This window comes from Egretta garzetta, unplaced genomic scaffold (assembly GCF_000687185.1).
Source record: "Egretta garzetta isolate BGI_Z169 unplaced genomic scaffold, ASM68718v1 scaffold326, whole genome shotgun sequence".
NCBI classification, from domain to species: domain Eukaryota; kingdom Metazoa; phylum Chordata; class Aves; order Pelecaniformes; family Ardeidae; genus Egretta; species Egretta garzetta.
In genome coordinates this window covers 860,903-886,209 of record NW_009260026.1, presented here as the reverse complement: position 1 = coordinate 886,209, position 25,307 = coordinate 860,903, and the positions used below count along the sequence as shown (strand labels likewise).

Sequence of the window (25,307 nt, the reverse complement as noted above, 5' to 3'; positions counted from 1 at the left end):
TTATCCCAGAATGAGGGTCTTATTAAGTGCTTTCAGCTTCATTTTCTCCACATGTTTTTGAACCTTCTCTCCAAGCACATTGTTTTGGTGTTGAAAATGTCCATCTGGATGGTTGTGTGGGTCTCTGCAAGAAGTTTAAAAAGTAATTTGTATTTATAATTGCCAGGGGAGCTACTTAGGAATGCTGACAAAAAGAAAGAAAGAGACACATAATTTCTCTCTTTTTTTATAATGAACACAGAGGGTATTCCATTACCTGTGCAGAACTGGAAAAGGAGTGAAACTGTGAAAAGAACATTTACTCTTGGCTTGGTCAGTTTGGAAAGCTAACCATCTGATTACACAGATGAAACACATACTAGACTGAGTTTTACATTTTATATATGAAGGAGCTTATGCTGTAATGGCCAGAACAAGAGCATCCATGTGAAAAACTGATTTGCCTTAGGGACAAAATGCTGAAACTGCTGTAGAGGAGCAATGTGTGCTCTGTCATCTAGTGAAACACCACCCCATTGATAACAACGAAAAACCTTCTACTGACAAAAGAAAGGTTAGGGACTTCATTGTTTGCTAATAAATGTTTCTTTCCCTCTTTACAGAGCCAAACAAACAGGGAAGCTTTCAACAAGTAAATATCAACATCCACAGGTGTTTAATATAGAAAACTATTTTCATTTTTAAAGAAAACATCTAAAACTTCAAAAAGAAAAAACCTTATGGTTATAAAACTACTTACCCAGGAAAAGCACCATCCAACACTGTACCACTGTGGAGAAAAAGGCCACTCTTTAGTTACACAAGCTATCCCAAATCCCCATGTTCTGACAAGCAGAGTGTCATAAAATGCAAAAAGTGGCACTGAGTCAGGCACACCTGCGCTTTTACAGTAAATTATTTTCAATCAGTGCTGTAGCAATCACAGCAATCAGTGTTTTGTCAGAGCACTCATAAAACAGAGCACTGTTTTAAAGTGTAATGGCTGACAGTTGCACAGGATTTGAATGTCAATCAAATAATTTCCCTCTAAAATTAAAGAAAAGGAGATATTCAAATCTCTTGACGGCTCTGAAATTTTTAGGCTATTATGCACATCCTGACATCTAAGCCACATCATGACCACTTTAAAGAGGGGACAACTGTTGGACAGAAAGATTAATTCACTTGCTCCAAGTCATACAAGGTACGCGTGAAAACACAGGGTTAGAACTCAGCACTTTCTTCTGTGTTGCTCTGCAAACACTTATCCTACCCATACTGACTGCTGCTCAAGCCCACTGCCCCATGTCCCACCTACACCTCCTTGCATCCTTCCTGCAACTTCACATACCCCCAGGTTTCACACAGTGCATTCACTTCTACTTCCAGCCCCACAGAACTGCTGGGCAGTTCTGAAATGCTGCTCTGAAACCATGGTAGCAGTCATCAAAGACCCATTTGTCCCTCAGAGCTTTCCTTGTCCTCAGGGTCCCCCTCACAGTTTCTCTGCTGAGCTGCAAACTCAGGCCACTGGCCTGACAACACTGGAGGCAAAAGGCAGAATTTGGCCCTTACACTGGCCAGTTTACAACATGTTAGGGAGCAAGTAATTCTGTGTTTATGAATGCATAAATACATGAATTTTACATGCTGTGCTGTATGACTAACACACAACGTGTGTTGGTGAAGTGTGAAGCTCAGACAACAGAGCAAATGTGACCCACTCCTACGAAAAGCCTGAGAAAAAAGAACCATGCCAGGGGGAGATTCCAAGGGCTCATTTCTCTGCCAGCATTACTAAATACCTAACCAAAAGGGTCACTGCAAAGGAAACACCACTGATCCAAGAACATTGAATATCTCTGTGAAGGCAAGAAAACGGCCTCAAGTGTTAGATCATATTGATAAAACTGAAGTCAGAGACATCCAGGCCAGTTTGTCTCATTCACAGCTGCTTTCTGAAGTCCAATCCGGAGATCGCATTTGCTGTTCAAATTTGCTAAAAGTACCAACACTGCATCCCACTCGTGATGGACCCCCTAGAGCATTTCAGTGTGACTTTCTACATAATTCTGAAGGGAGTGCTTGTCTTCAGATTCCTTCCCATTCCTCTCCCCTAATTTCAAATTATACTTACCTTTGTTCTTTTGCTGATTTATCTTTGCCGTCTTCTGAGAGTGCCTGCCCAATTTGTGGAAATTCAGCTCTCACCATCTCTGGAGTAAGAATCATTTTGAACTCAGTTTCATCTGCCTCACTAAAAAATTAGTAAGATGAAGAACAATCGAGCTTTATCCTTTTAAAAGTACTTTTTATCCAACAAAAAAAAAAAAAGTATGTTTTATGCAAGCAGGACTTTGTGCTTTTGCCTTTGAGGATCTCTTGGGACAGGTTTAGACACATCCATACAAGTGGTTAAGATATAATCAATCACACTGAATACAAAATAGAGGAGAAACTTACTGGTCAGTTATATTCTCCCGGTCTCTCTCAGGTAAGTCATACAGCATTGGTGGTACATCTCTTGGAAGCATATCTAAATTGTAAGGATCCCTGTGATGGAAATGGTATTAGTTTAAGATAGACAGAGAGTAACTGCACTCAATGCTTATATTTTGAAGCTCCACAGTAGCTGTAGTTACAATGAAGATGAGGTACTTTTAAATATTCTTGGAAAATTTGAGTACACCAGAAACTGCTGTGATATCAGGGAACGTGAGCTTGAGAGATGTTGGCTACTGCTGGATGCAGGTGCCCACATGGTAAAGGTTTCACCATTCATACTTCTGCAGGACAGGCAGAGTTTCTACCTCCTGGGCTCTTCTGGCACTGAATCAAAAAACATTCCAGAGAGATGTTCTTGAAAGTCCAGACTGGAACTCTCCTTCCAGGGCTAGGTATTTCCTCTGATGATATTGTTTTTAACCCACCCTTCAAGGAGGTCAGTAGAGGTTTTCCCCATCGGTTTTGGGTTTCTGAGCAGCAATCAATTCCACCCATAGACCCACTTTTATCTGCGAGACTAGTTACTGGTCAATGTAGTTATAGACAGCAGAAACTGGGGCAGGGTAGAGGCATTGTATATTCAAATTCTTTCTTACCTAGGTGTACTTGTCAATGTGGGAGTGTTAGAAAAAGTGGAATACACCACTGGCAAGAATCTTCTCCATTCCATTACTCCACAAATCACTTCCTGAAATGATAAATGCTACAGCAATCAGACCTCTAACACGTAATGCAGTGGGGAGAGAGGCTCGCGGGACACAACATCTGACTTCTTGGCTGAGAATAGAATCTGGGGAGCTGCAGTTCTCCATATTTAAAAGATGCTTTCTCCACTGCAAGGTCAGGAAAATACAATGGACAGTGAAAAGAAGGAAAGAGCACAGAAATACGCAGGGATAAATAAGAGACATGGATAAAGCCTAACATGAACAAGTTATTCTGACCCATGTACTGACTATTTAGGTGCATGCACAATTTATATTTGAAAATGTCTTCTACCTAGGATGACTCTTCATATTCCTTTTTGATTCCTTGGAGCAAATTCTCAGCAAGAACATACTCAAGCCAGGTACTCACACAATAAACCCAAAAGGCCATACCTTGTGATGCAGAAATTTCTTTTGTGTGACTGGAATACTGGATCCTTTGGGGCATTCCTTAGTAAAGGTATATTTTGGATGAGGACAAAGATGATACTCAATATTTGTTTCAGAATAGGCCAAGGGAGGTAAAACTGGAACTAATCCTGGAGTGGGGTTCTAAAAACAAAGAAGAGATTATTTTAAAAAAATCATTCTGAGCACCATAAAGAACTAAACTGATGAAAACTCAGTTCTTACAGTTAATGTAGTCTTTCCAGATTCACACCTTTGTCTTACTGTGACTGTTCTGCTTGGTGTGAACCTTCATTTCCTGTCTCTTCCCCTCATCACAGACCCATAATTTGACTGGCTTATCCATGCTCTCTGCTGTCTAAAATATAGCAATTTAGGTGTTGTTTCCAAGTTTGGAAGAAAAAACTATTGCCTGATTCCTCAAAAATCCATTGCAGATTCTCTGAACAGCTCAGAATCCAAGAATGGGAACTGGCCTCACTGTGATGGAAGTGAGCGAGCATTTTGCCATCTATTTCACTGAACTAGCATCTGTTTCTGAATAAAATCTAATGCTGCGTAGTGTGGGATCAGGCTGTGCCTGGCACTTACGGTGACACGACAGAGGGATGAGAAAGATGCACAGAGGATCTCATCAGTAAGTCCACTGGAGTCCTGGCCACAGGCAGTGAGGACAAGTCTATACCATATATGTCATGCCAAGACCACCAGACTAGCAGACTGGGCTCTAGGCCATTTCAGCTAAGTAATGCTGAAAGACAGAGCCACCCAAGTCAGGCACAGTGCCATGCTGGCTTGAGATGCTGCCTGTACCCACGTGCGGCACTTCACTGAGCTCTACAGCTGTCTCTGCCTGCTCAGAGACACCTCAGGGACCTCCAGGCTGTGCTGCACTGTGTGGGAAATACCTTCTGTAGTTGGTGCCAAGTAGCACAATCTACATTACAATTAAGTAACAGAAAATCCTCCCATGCACATGGTTGCGATTTTTTGAATCTCTGTGCTTAATAATTTGGAAATGTGGTTTTGGGATGCTATGAGAACTATTGGAAAATCTAGGTTAGCAGGATGCAACGTGGGCAAAGAGTTTGACTTCACTTTTCTCAGTTTACCTAAGGATAGGGCAGAACTGCAGTCTCCTGGCTGAAGAGAAGGAAAAGACTGCACCTGTGCTACCTACCTGGGCAAGGGCATGAGGTTATAGAAGGACTGCAATGTCAAGATCAAGGCTTTTCTTCTAACATCCAAATGGGGAAACAAATGGAGAAGGGAGTGGTCCATTGGTGTTCCAGGGAATCCTGGGATCAGTGACCATTTGTGGAGTGTGAGACTGGAGGGGTCTCCAGTTCACTGCTATCACTGGCAACTTTGCTTTATCATCTCTGCCCTAAACTGATCAAATTCCACCTTAAAGTTAAATGGTCCCCCTCAGTGGGATGTGCTCCGTGACTCCTACCTACCAGGGCTTGCTGGATAGTTTTATATACCAATCTGAGTAAGAGACTTGCCCACCAATTCCACATCAGGATTATGATTAAACAAACACCTTTTCCCCTTCTTTCTTAGGTCCTTTGAGGAAATCAGCTTCTACTTACAAAAATGCGAAGTGGGTTGCTCTCTGGAGGGTAGACTAAAGCTTGGGGAGGAATCAGTTTTAAGAGGCTGATATCCCTTTCTGCTATTTCTTCTGGGGATGGTTTGTGAAATTCCATCCTCTGGGAGACTAGGTTAAGCTGTCCCTCAGGAGAAGCAACTACTTGAATCAACTCATCCTTCAAAAACATAAGACATCAAAGGTTTTCAGAGTGCAGTAAACATTTTGGTATAAAATGTTGAGACAAAATTAACCAAATAACTGTAGAAATGTAGAGTCAGGAGTGACTTCAGCAAAGTTTGTATTTGAGATGACTTGTTACCTGGGCTCCCTGCCTCAGTGGTCGGGAAAGTTTTCGAGGTTTGTAACTTGTGGCTGCATGGTGTGTACAAAATGGCTGATACTTCATAATGCTGAAATGCTGAGGAACCTAAGTACAAAGAAAAAAGTCATGCTGCAGGAGACAACAATAATGACTTCTGATTAACTCATAGATAGAATGGAACATTCTAGCTTTATTACAGACACATCACATCTCTGTGGTAAAAGATATTTTGATCATTATTCTGAAACATGGTATATGACCAAAACTTTGAGAAGCCACACTTTACTAGGACAAGCTGAATGAGTGCGTAAAGGAATATTTCCATTCATAGAATCATAGAATCATTAAGGTTGGAAAAGACCTTTAAGATCATCAAGTCCAACTGTCAACCCAACACCACCATGCCTACTAAACCATGTCCCTAAGTGCCACATCTACACATTTTTTCAACACCTCCAGGCATGGTGACTCCACCACCTCTCTGGGCAGCCTGTTCCGATGCTTGACTACTCTTTCAATAAAGAAATTTTTCCTAATATCCAATCAAAACCTCCCCTGACACAACTTGAGGCCATTTCCTCTCATCCTATTGCTAGTTACTTGGGAGAAGAGACCAACACCCACCTGGCTACAAACTCCTGTCAGGCAGTTGTAGAGAGCGATAAGGTCTCCCCTTCAGCCTCCTTTTCTCCAGGCTCAACAACCCCAGGTCCCTCAGCCACTTCTCATAAGACTTGTGCTCCAGACCCTTCACCAGCGTCATTGCCTTTCTCTGAATGCATTCCAGCACCTCAATGTCCTTCTTGTAGTGAGGGGCCCAGAACTGAACCGAGTATTTGAGGTGCATCACACAGGCAGATGATCACTTCCGTACTCCTGCTGGCCACACTACTCCTGATACAAGCCAGGATGCCATTGGCCCTCTTGGCCACCTACACACACTGATGGCTCATATTCAGCTGGCTGTCAACCAGTACCCCCAGGTCCTTTTCCACTGTGCAGCTCTCCAGCCACTCATCCCCACGCCTGTAGCGTTGCACAGGGTTGTTGTGACCCGAAGTGCAGGACCCAGCACTTGGCCTTATTAAACCGCATACAGTTGGCCTCGGCCCATCAATCCAGGCTGTCCAGATCCCTCTGCAGAGCCCTCCTGCCCTCAAGCAGATCAACACTCCTGCCCAACTTGGTGTCATCTGTCGTTTGCTGTCATTCTTGCTTTTCTATGAAAGATCATGGATTTAACAGTTTCTTAATCAAATATACTGAATGTAATGGGGTGGAGGAAAGCAGTGTAAAGTAATAACACTGGCAGATGAATCAATGTGTATTAAGTGGAAAAGACACTACAAGAAAGCTTCTAGACTTGTTACACCACTTGAAAAAAAAGTAAGTGGACATTGAGCCGAAATCTGCATTGATTTGAACATGAGGAAATATTTTTACTTTGATGGGGTGCAGAATTTGATCTTCTGCTATTGAAAAAATGTAAATAAAAGGGTTTAGAAGTCAGGACAAAAAATATTTCTGTACTCATAAAGTTGAAAAAACTTTATATATTCCAAGAATGAGATGTTTGCATCTCCTATATAGGAATGAAGGAACTAAGCATGCAGAACTGGATGCCAAGTAAACAGAAGACTTCCATTACTTTCTAAAAGGAAGGACACTTTTATAATGTCACTTTTATAAAACTCTAAAATCAAAGGAACAACTGTGTGGCACGCAGTGCTTGCAGTATGCTCATTCATAGAAGGATTTTGTTGTTTGATATATAATAATTTCAGCTGAGGTGATTCATCTCTCTGTCTGGAGAGAGAGGACTATTGCTGACTATAAGCTTGTTCCTTATGGGAACAGGTGAGATTTGTTTTTAATAAAAGCATTCTAATCACACAGTCATATTAAGGTTAACGTTTCTACTGGGCTGTACAATAGAGTCACTGAATTGGGCAGAAAACATATCTAACTAGACCGGTGAAAGACAGAAACATGATACAGCTGAGGAAGCTGTACTGACTCACCTTCAAGTCGTAAAAAGGAAGAATGTGTTGGACTTTCACATCTACAGATTCAATAGGAACTAGGCCAAGAGCATCAGGTGCCTGAAAGAACATAGTATTTAAAACCCAGTAACATGGTGGGCATTTTTGTTTTGCGTTGGCAGCAATCCATCAGTACAGCTACTTGAAAACATATGGAAATAATTATGCAAACATTTTGTTTGATATCTCTCCTGTCCTTTCTTGGACTTTGGCATTTTAGTTATTTTTAATTTCTTTTCTTCTGCAAAATCATGAATGTTAACTAACTTTGATCATTAATGTATTACTCAGAATTTTAGAATGTAATTAAGATAATGCAAAGATTTTTTAATTGTTTTCAGCAGCACCCTTAGTAAATCTGAAGTCCTGAATCAATTTGTGGGAACCCCAGAACACCAGTCACATTGTGAAACTTTAATAAAGGCAGTACTGGGCCCAGGGCCAATGTCTTCAACAAAATTTTATCTTGAGTGTTGGCCACCGTTTCGGTTACTATACCTACCAAATCATGGTTCAATTCATGGGAACTGTAAAAGGGGAATTCAAAAGGCAATATACGATCTTCAGATATGCTTGAAGAAATGCCCTTATGTTCTTTACTTTTCTCTGTTTTGCTGAAATTCCTGCTTTCTGTCATGAATGGAAAGCAAATATTAAGATTTTGTAATATATCTTAATACACTGTTTCAAAAATAGAATCAAACCACAAAATATATTTAACATCTTCCTAAGACAGGATGCGTTTAGTCATTTTAATGTAAAAAGGTAATAGTTCCTAAAGGCTTTAAATGCCACATCTACAAGACAGCAGGCACCAATACCTTGACTAGCAGACAGATAAAATTTCCCCTTTTCTAAAAGGACATTAGAGCCCCCTCATTCCAGCATGGTCCTTTATCTCATTCTGCTCAGCAAGGCAGTCAAGTCAGAAGGCCTCTCTTAACACTAACTGCCATTATACCTTCTACCTGAAGCACTACTGCAACTCCTGCATACTGGGAATTAAAAGCACCTACTTGCAGAAGTAGGAAAAGGCCTGATATGGAAAGGTACTTCAGCAGTTGTCAAATTGTGTGTGTTGAGGGAACAGGAAATGAGACTCATAGTCTCTTCTGTCCCCAGTATACCCAACTGTGACTCCCATACAAGGCCAGTTTCCTTCTATGACTGTTAAAGACAAAGTGACTTTTCCAGGCCAGCACTTTCATTTCACTGCAAAGAAAAGTGCTTGTTTGAAAGCACTTGTATGAGAAAATGATAAGGAGGAAGCCTCAACCCAGTACTGGACACCTAGCCATGTATCTCATGGTTCCTATCATCTCATTTCACTGAGTTCAGATATCTTGCCTACATAACATTCAGGTGTCCTTCCCTCTTCCACTGCCCATGTAACAAGCTCCTCTTATCCTTTGTCTCTAACCTCTTGGGCTCCACCTGATCTGTTTAACTACCTGTGTTTTTCATATAGTCCCACCTGCCCTTTCCTTGTTCCTCAGGCCTATAAGTACAATCATAGAATGGTTTGGATTGTAAGGGACCTTTAAAGATTAGCTAGTCCAACCCTCCTGCCAGGGGCAGGGACATCTATCACTAGATCAGGTTGCTCAAAGCCCCATCCAACTTGACCTTGAACACTTCCAATGATGGAGCATTCACAAATTCTGCCCCATTAAGTAGATAAGCTGCAAGGCTCCTAAAAAGAGTTAACCACATTTTTTAAATCGTGTAAATAATGGACATATTTTGACTACAGTCATTTCTACGTTGTCATATTTCTCTTTTTTTGCTTGAAGACTTCTTTGTAGGGACTTCATCTTTATATTTACATGTCAGTATATATATAACACACCTGACACACTGAAGCACAACCTGAATTATCGTAATTCATGGCCAAAATATCAACTTGTTCTTCTACTCCTTACCAGACACAGAACCTTCCTCCAAACCTCTGGCTTCTCTGGTTAGCCCATGGAACAGAAGCAGCAAACGATTTAGCCGAATCTGAATCACAGTCTGAGAGAATTATTTTAAAGTTTAATACTAAGCCAAACACTCTAAGATTTACAGCCATAGAAATATACATACAACTGTATTTATTCTACAAAGCTCACTTAGACATCTCTATTTCAGACTTTTTACTATAGTTTTCTGTTCAGAAGGAAGAAAATGAAGAAGGCAAGATGTAGAATGGATCTTAACTCTCCAGTGACATTACACAACAAAACCAGTTCAAACCTTCATTTAGTCTTATAGGTTAATTAGACTTTTTTTGGCTAGTTCCTAATCCTTCAGCTGTGTCTATTGGCATATACAGATTTAACAATGGGTAAACAGTCAGTTGATCAAGGCCATATGAATACTGTGGCTCTGTGAATGAAGAGAATAAGTAGTAACCTGCACTGTGCAATTCACCTAGTCCCATGTATCACAGGGTAACAATGAAGAGTCCTAGGTTTTAATATGGGAAGGGGTCATTTAGCCACCTCCTTATTTGTGCAATATGGGAAAGAGCATGTCATTTCAGGACCTCCATATCGAGCCTAATATTGTGAGTAGATTGCAGAAGAATATCCAAATTGGATACTAGGAGAGCAGGAAATTTCCACATTGCTTGCTGCATTTAGATTTACTGGGAAATAAGCTGTGAAGATGCAAGATAATATTTAAACCCAATGAGATAAGTTATTTTACTGATTCAGTCTTTAGCTTCCAGGTTGGAAGGGATCTTAGGAGGTCCTAGTCCAACCTCCTGTTCCAAGCAAGGTCAGTGATGAAATCAGACCAAGTTCCTCAAGGCTTTATCTTGAAAACATCCAGGGATGTAGGCTGTACAACTTCTCTGGGCGACCTACTCCAATGATTGACTGTCCTCATGGTAAAAAAGGCTTTCCTTAAGAGTGTCTATACCTCTCTTATTTGAATTTATGCCCACTGTTTCCCCTATTCCCACCATGCACTATGGAGCCAGGGCTCCATCATCAATAACCTCCTCCAAAGTGTTGGAAGGTGCTGCTTTTTCCTCCCACTTTCCCTCTCCAGGCTGAGTCTCCTCACAGAGTGAGTGGTCCAGACCCCGACCATCTTTGTGGCTCTGCAATGAACTCACTCCAGCTTATCAATGTCTTTCTTGTACTAGGGGCCCAAAACTGTGCACAGTATTCTGTATGTGTTTTGAAATCTGCTCTTTTTTGTGCAAAAGTATTTAAAAAACCCTATAAATTCATCTGCATTTGTTTAGTACTGATTGCAATACTAAGCACCAGCAGAAGCACCAGCTGAATACAAAACTTATTCCAGATTCTTATTTCCTGGTGAAGTAGGGACATATTTATCAAACTATCAAATCCCTGGCTAGCTGTGAAGACTCCTTTAGTGCTAGTTTGCATGTTCTTTTGTGCTATTTCCAAGGCATCGTGACATCACACTGCATTCTGGTTGTTCACATTACCTTGTATGCTGCTTGTTGGAATTTCCTCAACATCCTATTTCTGTTGTCCCAAGGGTCATTACGGAGCAAGTCAAATGTGGGACGGACACTCGGATGCTGGATGGTATTTTTAAAGAAAAGAAAAAGAAAAGAAAAAGGACACTTCTTTTAGAACAAGACAAGGAAGCAATTTCCTTTAGTCCAAGCCATTCCTTGGCCCGAATCCATCTGTTATTTCCAAACACTGAAATTAAGTCAAGTGAAAACATTTGCAGTATTGGCATTTAACCAGAAGCCTTCACTGCAGGGCTTAATGGGAGGTAAACACCAAATATTTGCAGATGCAGTATGGGGAATGCAGAGATAACTAAGCATGGTCTGCACTCACACATAAATGGCAACCACATACTACTTAAGTGCAATACATGGGCAGTCAGACAGTGGAGAGAATGGACTAGGTCTCTACTGAGTGCACACTTCATCTTGCACAGCCTTGAAGTTGGACTAGCTGTAAGGGCTCAAACCAGGGGCCCAGCTAAAACAGTATCCGGTCTCCAGTAATGTCTGATAGCATACACCCACAAAAGGGTGAAAGACAAGTGTAAACAGGATAATTTCCCAGAATAACATCCCCACATCTAGTGATCTCTGGCTCTTAAGACAGAGGTGATGTCTCTATATTGAATGCCTTAAATTGTCAGAATGCTCTTGGAACACAAGCAAATCTCTTTCTTGATGAATTAATCTCCTCTCCAGTTTTAAATTGATGTGACAGAAGAATGCGGCACTAGAAGAGACTCCAGTGGCCCCAGAGTACAGCACCTCTCAACAGGAGGGCAGCCGCTCAACCAATGTTTAGATTAGGAAGGTCCTCAGAACACCAACTTCACACAACCCCATGCCATGCCTCACCAAACAATTTTCAGTGCTTTGTAACAGGCATAAGAGTACAGTAAAAGACCAACTCCCACAGCTATTATGTTTCTCAAGAAGGTGGCAGCAAGGATCCTTTTTATTGCTGACATCCAAAGTTCCTTCAGTAGCAGGGTATCTATTAAATAAAGCTCCCAATATCCTAGGAAATGGATCTTAGGAAATACCTCGCACCACAGAGAAGGACAAAAAAATCTAAGTACCAGAAAGGTTCTTGTCAATCTGACCTGCAGGTAAAGGCTGCATATCTTGTGATATGCTTAACCTTATGTTTAGGCATGAGGAAGCTACTCCTGAGAGAACTTCCAGAAACAAGCAATGTGAATCTCAGGTTAGGCCTGCAGATTTCCACTTGTCTCTCACATTAGGTCATCGGAAGATGAGATGTTCAGGTAGCACCGTGCTTACCCTACCATACTAAAAGAAAAATGGGAAATAAGACACTGACACGGAAATGGGAATATTAGGAGGAAAAGTATTCAGTGCCAAATATCTATGGCTGTTTGTTAGCTTAGTAGGTGATAATAACATATAGCAGGTGATAATAACATAAACAAACCTGGTCAACAGGCCGGATAACACGTCTGAAAGAAACTTCTACTTTGTTCCTTTGGAACTCCTGTTCTATGATAGGATCTCCTCTTTGGATCTAATTTGTCACCAGGAAAAACAATCACATTAGTACAAAGCATTCAGTGAATTCTTTTCTCCCTTACAATTAGTGGAACTCACTTACAATGTAACATTCTGGAGGTGCTTGACAAAACACAGACTTCATTCCCTTCTACAGAGTGATTATTGCAACCCCTGAGCAAGTCAAACAAAGTAAAAGAATGTCTTTCTGGGTCTGAATTTCAGTCAGATCCCTGCCCTAATGAAACACAGTTTGCTTTGCATAGCCAGAATCAGCCAGCGACGGGTTACAGAACCAACACCGTAAGTTACCACCTGGACAGATCTTCCCAGGCAATAGTGCTACAGAAATTTCCTGCAGCTTTCCCATCTTCTGTGAACATCTCTATCATGGTTTCCAATGGTGCCAGCTCTTTAATCTATTCATGTGTGAAATGGCTTACTACTGATATCCACTTCTTTGAGACCCTCTCAAAGTGTTCAGGTATGCTGGATGAATACCAGTGCTTCTTTTCATCGTGCCTCTTCCATCCCAGTCCTACTTATTGCTTCATTTCCAGGATACCATTATGTATTAAACAAAGATCTTGGGGTTATTTTGCAGAGTGAAATTCCCATTATTTTCATGAATTGAGGTTTTAGTTAGTACAATGGAAGACAGACCAGTTAAAGGTCTCCAGAACAGCCACTCCCAGGCTGTATAACATAGTGGCCACTCGAGAAAATGATGGAGGGATAATAAATACTGTGAGGCCTAATGACACTCAAGGTGAACAAACTGAGAGCACCAGAGAAAATATGCCTGTCAGAAAGTCATGGGAGCGACTGTGAAACCAAACAGAGATCTCCACAGCTTCTGTGGTCAACAGGTAAGTAAATAAATGTTTCTAAATAAAGTTAGCATACATCTAATTATGTGATACAACAATCTCACAATATAGATCCTCTTTTTACTCAATTCCTCCTTTATTAGCAATAAATACAATGTTTGAATTAATTCACATTGCCCAATTCAGCATGTAAGTTAAGCCTTTACCCTATCTATAAATAATTTTACTCCCATAAACAGCTCATTGGAAATCAGTGGGATGTCAAAAGCTACTTGAATATCCCGGAGGCAGGATAAAAGGGACAAGCCCCACTTGTCCCTGAGGGCTGTGCTACGTGGGGAAAAATATTTCCTGACACCAACTGTTGCTGCTGTCACCTCCATGGAAGATGACCCACAGCCTGGGGTAACTGGAAGAAACCAAAGAGAGGGAAAGTGAAGGTATAGAAGAACAACCTGATGAATTATCTCCCTATGGCTCTGTGTGAGAGTACTGACTGGGTTTAGCTCTTTGATGGTGAGCCATTCAGGACGTCAGCTCTTCAGAGAGGTACAATATAAACAGAAGTTTGGATGCAGCCACGGTGCTGACAGGATTACATTGCAACGTTGCACTCTGATGTGGCTGGGTACAAATCTGCTAAGTTGGGCAAATATCTAGTTACATTTCCATTAATAACTTATCCTTCTCTCTGTCTACCTCCAAGATAAAACCACCTCAGAAACAGTGATACACAGGCATAATAAAGATATAACTGCAGGAAGAACTACAGCTAGTACAGGTTTGCACTGATGCATGAAGAAAAACTGAAGACGTAGAGAGCATGATACAATTCACTAGTGCACTGCATAATCTGTAAGTATAAGTTTGGTTTTAAATTTATAGAAAAACAGCAAAGACTAACCTTGTATTGCTCTTCTTCCCTCTGTCGGTTTTCAATAATCCCTTTTTTAAATTCCAGAGAGATTGGATCTTTGCCTTTATGAACTTGCCTGCATTTACAGTGGAGGCAAGAAAAATGCTTTACTTAATGCCCAGTTTGCTTTATTTAAAGGCTAATGGACTTATTCCCCTCTTCCTGAAGTGTCTAGGGGTTCATAACATTCAGCCTAAGAGCAGATCTGTGGATTGTAAATGAAACCACGGTGTGCTTACACACACGACTGTGATCTAATGCTTTACGCCATTTGATGTACATGTGCAATTCTGTTCACTCTCTTATACATTTTAGCCTTGACTTATTGACAACCATGACAAAAGCTTTCTTTGCCCTTAAGGGCACAAGATGAGATGTGTGAGGACAAGGTTAGGTGAACAACGTTTTCAGCAGGTTTCTTTCTGAATGCAACCATAACACAATCAAAGACTTCACTGAGTACTACTATGGATTGCTATTGAGACTGCTCTTAGGCAGAAGAGAAAAAATGCAAGTGAAACAGCAGTAACTTAGCTGTAAAAAAAAACCCTATCAGGACATGAAATGGCAGCATTACGCACTGGTGGATATTGCATATATAATTCATGGAGGCCTTAGTTAAGGAAACCCCAGTGCTGTTAATGTGGTTAACTAACACTTACCACTTCAGATGATTTGCTTCCTCTTCCTTAATATTTTGTTTGACTTTTAGTTGAAATATGGCTTCCTTCATCTGTCTTGTTTTTATCCCTTCACTGCCTTGGCAAAGGGCTGCAGGAATATCAGAAAGCCGTATCACACCTCAAACTAGACTGAACTTTTAATTGGGAAATCCACCCATTATGATAACTGAACTCATTAATACATAAAGCTAAGGTGAGATGTCTTACAGAAACGACAATCGCATCACCCCAGCAATTCTGAAGCTGAGTTCCTCATCAGAAACCTACAAATAATGCTAGGACCAAGTTCGCGCTGCTTAATTACATTACCTTCTTGCAAGTCCTTAGTCTTCAATTTGCCTGGTTCCTGATTCAAAACGGTAGCTACAGCATATGGATTTGACAAGTCTGTGGGGAATCTGAGGTTCTGGTATTCAATTTCCTATGAGATATAAATTAATAGGAAGAAATAGAAACAAGAAAGATTTTTAGCCCAGAAAAGTACTCATGGTTATCATCTCTTCACACCTTTATTTTTTGAATAGGCCTTGATAGTGGTTGGCTGCATTGGTCTCTTCTCCACACCATGGGTTTTCCTGGAGATGCAGCTTTTTTCTCTGGATGACTTCGTTGTTTGTCAAAATGTTCTTTTCTAGGTGTCAAAAGGACAAATGTTGCTCTTATAAGTACTCTGTAAATGGCATATAAGTCTATTACATGCACTTACAACCCCTTTAGATATACAAGGAGACTAGAAATTCCTCTCCCAAATTACAACTGGAACCAAACTTTCTAATCTTCAGAGTCCACAATTAATGAAGTACAGCACAGAAGACCTTATTGCTCAAAACCCCCTGTATCTTGCAAGGCCTCAGCAATAAGAATAACATAGAGCAGGCATAATAAAAACTGAGGATGCTCAACACTTCTTTAAGGATATGTAACTTCTCGTTATTTTTATTTTGGTAGAGTTTCACTTCATACAGATTAATGGCGTTCTGAGCAAATGATGTAAGAGCGCAGGTACATGTACTAACAGTCAAATTACATTAGTGCATTTTAAATCTCCATAGATACAAATGCTTAAAATTATTACAGAAAAATGTCATGAATTCCTATTACATAGGTATTTTTTAGCACTGGGCAAAAATACTCAAAGATCAGTCAGCTATACATACACTAGACCCAGATGCGGTGTTGATGTTCCTGTGAATACACACACATAGGGTTTTGAGTGAAATTGTGAAATCTGTAACCGCATTGTCATTTGTGCTGTTCCATACTCAAGTGGGGAATATTTCACAGTTACTTCCACTTTCCCATTGCCTGGAATGATTCCTGTGATTAGAGGAGAAAACCAGTAAGAATCCATCTAACGCGAGCCCACTTAAGCATGCTGAAATCGATTCTGAACTACATATTTTAAAACAACGTTAATGTTCCAATGGATGGCAGTAGGAAATGTTTGAATGGATGGCCGGGAAAATATTTCAGGTCTCAGAGTGTCTTTCAAGAACTACCCCTTGCCAGAAATGGGAGATATTTTGCAACAGCAGAGAGATTTGACAGTAAGACAGTAAGTATTTCCTCCTGTTGTAAAAATGATTGCCTATTTAGATGGAGAAATTCTTCACTTGCACCTGCTAGCCTTAAGTCTCTGGCACTTCCTGCTTTTGTGAGCAAAGAATTGTAAACATATTCCTCTGTGCTCTTCCAAGTTGGGGGAATCATCTGGATTTGATGCATGACATGTCTCTACTTGGTCTTATTCCCTTGTTACCTATCCCATTATTTTCTCAACCACTTTAACCACCTTTCATATCCCTAAACATTCAGTGCAATCCCAAGATACAGGCTCTGATGCTCCTCAGCATTTCTGCAACAAGGAGTGTATACAGCTCATCAGAAATATTAATTTCTCATCTCTCTAAAGTGACCATTTCCTGGTTTTCTGCATCCTGCAGTTTTAAACGCCAGTTAGTTTCATTGTTTTTTTCATGTGTGTGTGTGGAATTTGTCAGAGTATTTCATCATTACATTTAGGAAAGTTTTTATTTACTTAAATCATTATGTACTTTCATGGAATTGACCAGACTGCCTAAGTAAATTCTGCAGCCAGGTCTCATCCACTTACACATTTTTGTTAGAACACCTGGGCACTTACATGCTTCTGCTGGCACCTGGCAAGTATAACAATGATAGCAACCGACCAACATAACTAAATAGTTATGTCTGCCGGACAGAGCCCTCTCCAGCATTAGGCATGAAAATAGCTGAGTATACTGTAGCCAAACGGCCCTGCTTCTTGTGAAGCCTATACACAGAGGTCTAGACTGAATATAATATCCACTGTCATCTCGTGAAATACCTGCAGCATTGTGTTTTGAGCCCATCACTGTAACAGCTCCTGAAGCAACAGACACAACTCTATCAAATTCTTCCAGACCCCTAGGTACAGGGATACGTTTGATAGAGCAGAGGTCACCTTTTCTTTCCTCTGTGCCCCCAGTCAAGTAACATGATGCATACCAATTCCACAAAAACATGTATCTGCTCCTTTAATGGGGCAGGAAGCAGACAGTCCTTGGGGAAAGGTGTGATAAAGAGGTGAATGCTGGGCTTCCCACCTCTCTCCTTTCCAAAGGCCGCACCAGCAAAGAGAGCAAAGGCCAGAGGGACTGTTTGGGACGTCCCATATTTTGCCAGAGGTCTGTAGCTGGACATTGACAAAATAAATTGTCCTGGTTTTGGCTGGGATAGAGTTAATCTGCCAGTCACAGAGCGCTATTTGCCATGAGGCTGAATATGACTAACATTTATCAGCCTCATTCACCTGGAAACCCTCTGAGGCAAAGGCTTTTTCTGTACAGCACTGAATACACTTCCACAAGTAACTACACTTAATAAACACAGATTTAACATTTAGAATTTTAAATGAGTTCAATCTACCAAATGTTGGCTGGACACTGAAGGCTCTGTGAGACTGAATAAAATCGATGTGGAATTCAAAATCTATTGGACAGCTGCACTGCAATGGGATAACATACTCCTTGCTGCAAAGAGAGAAAGGAAGAAAGAAACTAATGAAACAACACTTGATCATCAATTACAAGCTGGAAAATTATATTATACACAACATGCACTGAATTTATCTGTGTTCAGAGGTAGGGGTTACTTATTAATGTGAAAATAGTCATTCCTCGTTGTCCCAAAATAGCAAAATATTTCAGCTCTTTCACTCAGTGAGGAAATGAGAGCTGAATCTTGATTTGAATGCTGGATATTTTACATCTTGACTTACTTTCTCCTACCCATGCGGATTCTGATTACAGAAAAATTTGTAAAATTTACTTTTTAGAAGTTATTTATGTGTATCCTCACATTCTTACAAACTGCAATGTCTAGCAAGTACAAACCATCCAAACTAGAGCAACAGTAAGTGCAGAACCAGAAGTCAGCCTCTTCCCATGGCTCTCCTTGTGGAAGACGATGAGAAAACACTCTGTGCAGTCTTCAAAAATGTTGAAAATTCCAGCACATCAGAATGACTGGACTTGAACCACTGTAGCAATAATGATGCCGTGGCCTGATTTTCATGAATGCCCTTTATGTCTCATGCTGGTTGTGTGAGGGGTATTAGCACACATCTTTTCAAGCTCTCTTGCTTTTTATGCATCTATTTTCACATATCAAATTGAAATACAAAAGCATTGGTGTAACACCATCCATCATGCTACAAATGAAGACCAGTTTACCCAGGCTTATTTCTGTTTTTTGTAAACTGTCTGACTGAATCCTATCCTGCTGATTAGCAAAAAATGCATGTTATACACAGTGTTCCTCTGGAAAGCACATCTGAAATGCCTAAGGAAATAAACAATAATAGCAAAGTCCTTTTTTCTCTGCCTTAATATGACCTGTTCATGAAGGAGATTTAACAGCAGACTGGGGAGGCAATCTGTTTTATGGCATAATGCAGCTTGCACAGTAACTAAAGTGCCTTAAAAACAAGACAACTATGCTGTCTGTTGCCTTATGGACCTTCTGTACTTAAGGAGAAAGCTGGGTGGTAGAATATAGCTCCTATCCTACACTTATGGAATTAAAAAGAAGTTTTTCCATTGACCTCAGTGGGCTATGGATTGAGCCCATAGTCCCTTGGATTCTGTACAGTACCAAGTATCTCAGAGAGCTTTCATTTTTAGGAAAGTTTTTAATAGCCTAATGATGAAAAATACTGGTGAAAATTAAGGTTTGAAACCATCAGTTTCCTTCCCAGGAACTCTTCCAAATTCCCTTAGTGGCATCTCTGAGCAACCCTGTTTTGGTGGAAAATTTTTCCATTACTTAAAATTGTATTTTGTACTCTGCCTAATCTCTTTTCTGTGTTCTGAGAGCATGAAAATTCTGTATACTTCAGCACTTGTTTTAAAAATGGAGAAAATAAACAGAATCATCTCATGCCTAGAATGTCACGAGTTATGTTCAGGAGAAAGCTGTAACATCACTTCTGACAGATTCACTAGAGTTTAACAGATTAAGGAGGATTAGAAAACAAATAAACAAAAATACATAAATGTTCATTCTACAATGCTGGCTCATTTTTACTGCAGAATTTTGCATTTTCCTTGTATGCGCCTTGCCTATTCATATTTCTGTGCTTCAGTAAAATTCATCAGCTACTTCCAACTCACAGGCTAAGACAAAACCTAGCTGCTAAGACCTTCAGTTCCCAGAATTCACTCAAATCTTTACACTAACAAAATCACCAAAATTACAACTAATATAGACAATATACTACAGAACTAGACCCTAATCAACAGGATCTCCCCTTGCCTTTTCCCCTTCCAAGCTCCTGCTAACAGTGATTACCAACTACTTCATGAGAATAGTCAGTGTTACAGACAGAGTAAAATGAGGTCTGTGTCATTTAGAGCTCCACATCAGAAAATCACTTTAAATATTTTTAAATAGAAGAAGCCAATCTAATGACTGATCAATCTCTGGACTGAGGTTAGCTATTTGGTATCACTAACACCTACCATTCCTTCATTTCCCGAAGGCTTCATCTTGAAAGGAAGATCCATTCACTTAGGACTTATTAATGCTAAAAAGACATAGCACTTGGGAGTGTACAGGCTATGAACAGCAGCCATATTGCTTCACCAGATGATGAAGGAAGTGAGTCAGCACCAATTTACACTAGCTGAAACCCCAGTTCCATCTATGTATATGTTCAGTCTGTGCATTTGCTTTCCTGTGAATGTGTGCCTGAAACAGTTCATAGACGGAATTAATTTACAGTCCAGATGGTAGCTGACTTCCTTAAAGCTGCCACGATGTTAAGTTGTACAAATAGAGGAAAACAAGATTTTTCAGATTTTGTGCATGTCTCACAAAATGTGGACAAATGTCTGTCCTTAACTCACCTCTGACCAACTGATACATCAGACAGATTTATAAATGATGGAAATTCTACCACATTCACAGCTGGATAAGCATGCACAGGAACAACTAATGTATCTTCTCCCTGAAAAAAAAAACAGGGGTAAAGATTTCTTTCTTACAATGAATAAATGTTATGGAAAGAAAAAGCTTCTGTAGTAGTTGGTCAGTAAGTGGGCATAAAACATCTTCAAGATCATCACTGTGTTCCACCTCCAGATACTGATATTCTACCTGCTTTCCGTATCCATCTGTCTTTCCATACTTTCAGCAATTATCTAGAGCACCTCCAAGCCTGCTCAGCTAAGACATTACATCAGTGTGGCACAAAGACTGACCTACTGGCAAAGAATAACAGAATAAGGAAGATACTATACCCACAGCTCTGGGATGTTTACAGAGAGAAAAAATTTAAATGCTTAAAATTAAATACTCCAATCCAGACTTACTGGGAATAAACCCATGTGGCTCTGGGAGATTAACTGTACCATTACCATTATCATCACGCCCTAATAGTTGTTTCATTCCATTACAACTGTAAAGATATTTTATAATAAATCCTCACCTGACAGTGAATTCGGATGCAGTCATAGTAATACCGCCACTCATCAGGACAAAAATCAACAGTAACCACATATGACAAGCCAGGGACAAGCCGGTGCTAGAAAATGACCCAAAATAAGATAGAAGGCATGTAAAAGCTGCTTATATGACACAAAACCAGTACTGCATGCAAAGAGCAGTGTGAAGGCTTTCTGACACTTACTGTTTTGTTGTATTTGATCTGAAAATACTTTGTCTGGGGTGGTATTATGTGAAGGTTTATGACATCGCCAGAAATATTTATCAGCTTCTGTAGAACAAAAGAAAATCACAACCACAAAACACTTTACAGTATAAAAGGTCAATTGTGAATGCCAGCTGTACTGCTTGTATGACTATCCACAGCAAAGAAGTAATAATTTTTACTTTAGTAGAAATAATTCTGAATATGTTGTGAATTTAAAAGAAAATTATATAAACTTTGAATTCTGCATTTTTATTCTTTGCAACCAAGTTACACTTCCTTACCTAGGAATAACAGTTAGTCTTGCTAAAGAAGACACTACTGTTGAAACAAATTCTGGTCGTATTTTGCTTATGGGCAAAAGGAACAAAACTGAAACAACACACTGACTTCGCTTTTATAGAGGTCTGAAACAACAGAAATGATGTAACATTCCATGGTTTTGTTTTGGACCACAAAGCAACAAACCTTTGGATGGTGACAGTTCAGCCTGTAAAGCCTCCTGCATCTTGTTTACTTTCATTATATCTGGAGGATCAAGTCCACCACAACCTCTGCCTCAAAACACTTACCACATGAATAAAGAAGGCAGACAAAGGGAAAGCAGAGAGAAGAGAAGGAAATACCCAAACTATTCACAAGGAAAGGTAATCAAACCTATGCACTGAGTTTCTTTCCTTAGGTTAAATTACTCTTGGCAGAAGGCCAGAGGTGCTTTCAAAATTTTCCCACCAGTAAACATGTCTGCAGATGCCGTGACGGTCTAAGCACATTTTGAAGAGTTTCTGATGGAGTTAAAGCATGAATCTTTAATTTGTGACATGCAAGTCACAGATCACTAACACTGCTTGCAGACATGGGAAACAGAAAGGTAAAACAGAGACTGTAAAGGACAGTGATGCACACAGCATGGTACTCGCCCGTTTTGTTACCGCAGGGCCACTGATTTTAAGTGCTGCTTTTTAGAGCACTCCATAGAGCAAAAGGCTTCATGACCACAAGCAGTCTACTCGGCTTCTGTTATCCTTTTGTGAGCCCCAAGAGGATCCCCGCTCCGATACTTACCATTGTCTGTTGGTGATGTTTTCCAACTTCATACCCTCCGTAGTGTAACACAGCGGGCTCAGCCTGTATAACCTTGCTCCTCTCAAGTTCTGAATAAATCTCTACAGGGACAGACAATAAAACAGGGAGAAAAGGAGACCAGGTGAAACACACATGATGACTGTTACTTACACTGATTAAGTATATTTATGTTGCACCCAATGCATTACAGAGGAAAAAATGAGACAAAGATTATTTATCCTGTTAAGCAGGCATGACACTTTAAATGGAAAGTTAAGGCAGCATCTACTACCCCAGAAGAGCCATGATCCTGTTGCCAGTTTATCTCTTGGCATCAACAAGCCACCCCAAAACTTTAGGGTCAGCCAGGATCAGTACGGCTACTATTTCTTTCCCGACTACCTCTCCTATGACTTGGGCTCACAGGAAGATGCAATTTAAGCAACAGGATGGGACTTTTGCTTGTGAGTTGTGAGAAAAAATAATAGAAAAGTGCCTCCTAGGATTGCTCCAAGGTTGGGGAACAGTTAGAGAGCAGAAACTTACTTGATTCCAGTAGGTGATTGGGGACAGCATGTCTCTTTTTAGGCTCCTCCACTAGGCTGCCCAGAAGGACACTGGGTATTTTCTTGAAGGATTTCTTAGCGATTGTGATTTCTGTGGTGGTTGATTGAACCACATCCATGTTAGGACAGAAATGGAGTCTGAATGGTACTAAAATTCCTTAGCACCTGGGGTGAAATCAAAATAACATAATGGTCAAAATATCTTCCCTTGCACTGGTAACATCTGTTGCCTAAAACTGCCTAAAAACATTTAGAAGTAGGAGTTACTTTTTTTCCTACTGAGTAGATTACTCTGTGTGTGCTAAGTACAAGGACAGAGTGATTCCAGGAAATCCTGCTCCGACCACCAGTTATAGTACTTTGGGCTTGTTCATCTATTCTAAGGCTTATTGGGGACATTTGGCTTTCAGGACTGTGTAGAATATGTGTCTCTTCCTTCACATACCCCAGCACAGAAAAAGAGAGAAGGTTCTTCTGATAATTCCACTTCCCAAAAACATTTCTGCAGAGGTATTTTTCCAATCTCTCCTGAGTGTTTGGGTTGTTAACTTGCAGATTCATTTTTTTATTTTTAAATATTAATATGAGGGATAAGAAAATTGGCATTTGAATCTTTTGTTTGGATAGCATCATCTGGGTTATTTGTTTAGTGAAGATAACTATAAACCCAGAAGGCTGCAGGTATTATAGATCCTGTGTTAAGTAAGCACAGTTATCAGAACATAAACTTCTCTAATGGCAAGTACAAATATTACACAATAAGGACACCAGACACAATCCATCCACAAGAAATTATCTTCATAAATATAGCACATAGTCCTGGGCTCTCCTATGAACCGGAGAACTGCATGGAGAAAAAGACAAGATACTTTTGGAAAAAGTACTGAGTCAAAAGCCATGCTGGGTTTTTCAACCCTCAAGAAAGGGGTTGCAACCCCTTCATTTTGTATTTGTTCTTCATGAATGGGAAGGTGGGTGCACAGCTCAGGATGGTGCCGCATTAATATCAATGCATGCTTCAGCTCACCCAGTGCTAGACAACATGGGCTCCTCCTGCCAGGCTCCGGTCATGAGGCACCTTCCTGCTCCTGCAGCAGAGGCACAAAGGCTGATTAGCTGCTCGGACAATCGAGTTCAGTAGTATGATCCACACTATGGCAGCACTTTAAGACTGAACAGTTCCAAAGTTGAATCTGGTATTGTGTTTGTTTTGTTGTTTTAACACTCTTATACTAGCTTGAATGACGTTAAAGGGCCCCAACCTAAAATTAACACAGATCAATAAAAGTTGAAGGGAAGAAGGGCAGAAGGGAGCATCAAAGTGATGCTCAACACACATGGATCAGCACTTTTGAGGACTGAAGATGTCCACCTCCCCCATTACATCTTATGGTCTCATCTCATATTTGTTTGGTTTTTTAGTCTGCTTTAGATCTTTCAGGAAGAAATTGAGAGGTGCTTCAAGCTCATAAAGTGCTGTTTTGATTTATAGCCTTGTGCAGTATTAAACAATAAATAAGCAAGAAGCTTAAAATAACGTGCTACCGGTACCCTGGCCTCAATAAGATTTTCCACTCCATGGCTCCAAGTACAAACTTTCCACTTGCAACAGAAAATGTGTAAGAGGAACTGTATTAATGTGCACAACAGTTTCTTCTGAGGTAGTGAGACCAACCAAACTCGGACGAAAACATGCTAAGAAAATTCTAATCATAGAACCATAGAATCATAGAATGAAAAATTCTAAACATAAGGCTTACATTCTTTCCACTCGTGTTGTTCAACTTTAATTTATACAACTGCCCTCCTCCTTCTCTTGGTCAGCATTCCCCATCAGGAATACAAGTTTTGAAAAGCTGTAGACAGAGTTATATTAGCAAAGGATTCCCCATGTAATCTTATCAGTAACTTAAAAGTGACGTGACCATCACCGCACACCAACTTTAATAACACACTGCAGCATTCCTGAACGGGCGAATACAGGAGGAATGCTTACATGCAGAGGGTCCTGGAATTCCTGACTCGTGGACTGATGTTCTTAAGCTTTCCAGGTTATCTGCGTCTACCCTTAACATGACTTTTTTGGGGGTTTTTTGTGCAAAGCCCAAAGTTCTCTAAGAGGAGAACTCTGAGGCTTGGAGGCAACGGCAAAACTCACCCCAAATCCCCTCAGGCCAGGGTATCGCCCTTCTGTCGGCACTTGCGCTTTCTAATCCCTTCGTGCCCCGCAGAGCTCCTAGCACACCTCACCACCAGAAAGGGGTGCAGTTTAATGCCATTACACACTGCGTGAGACTTGCAAAAGCATCCACGAGCTTCAGGAGAAACGGAAAACGTGCTTTTAAGGTCCGCTCTCTATAATTCGGCTAGCAGAGTTTCTTAGGGGGCAGACGGGCTTACAGCTCCACAAGCTCCAGCCCGGGCGGAGAGCAGCCGGACGTCCCGCCCCAACCCCCTTGGGCCTCTGAGAGCGACGCGCCGCA

The 25,307-nt window shown here is 40.6% G+C and overlaps 1 protein-coding gene across 1 annotated transcript; it reads right to left on the bottom strand.

Moving 5' to 3' along the window:
- CFAP221 (cilia and flagella associated protein 221) lies at positions 1–22,943 on the bottom strand. Its single transcript, XM_035896323.1, has 24 exons — positions 22,805–22,943; positions 22,259–22,359; positions 21,173–21,259; positions 20,972–21,067; positions 20,391–20,491; positions 17,911–18,014; positions 16,140–16,299; positions 15,490–15,613; positions 15,292–15,403; positions 14,962–15,070; positions 14,288–14,375; positions 12,480–12,569; positions 11,009–11,104; positions 9,483–9,573; positions 8,063–8,190; positions 7,540–7,620; positions 5,516–5,623; positions 5,195–5,338; positions 3,585–3,743; positions 3,081–3,172; positions 2,443–2,532; positions 2,117–2,236; positions 740–769; positions 1–124 (listed from the first exon to the last, which is right to left on the bottom strand). Exons 1-24 carry the CDS (start codon positions 22,941–22,943, stop codon positions 1–3), a joined length of 2,574 nt encoding a protein of 857 aa, XP_035752216.1.
- Positions 22,944–25,307: the final 2,364 nt, after the last annotated feature.

Excerpts from the sequence above, each read along its gene's own strand:
- CFAP221 (XM_035896323.1), bottom strand. The coding sequence starts at position 22,943 with ATGGATGTGGTTCAATCAACCACCACAGAAATCACAATCGCTAAGAAA. Across the intron at positions 22,360-22,804 it reads CAATCACCTACTGGAATCAA|AGATTTATTCAGAACTTGAG; the intron begins GTAAGTTTCTGC and ends CTGTCCCTGTAG. Across the intron at positions 21,068-21,172 it reads AGATCAAATACAACAAAACA|CACCGGCTTGTCCCTGGCTT; the intron begins GTAAGTGTCAGA and ends GTCATTTTCTAG.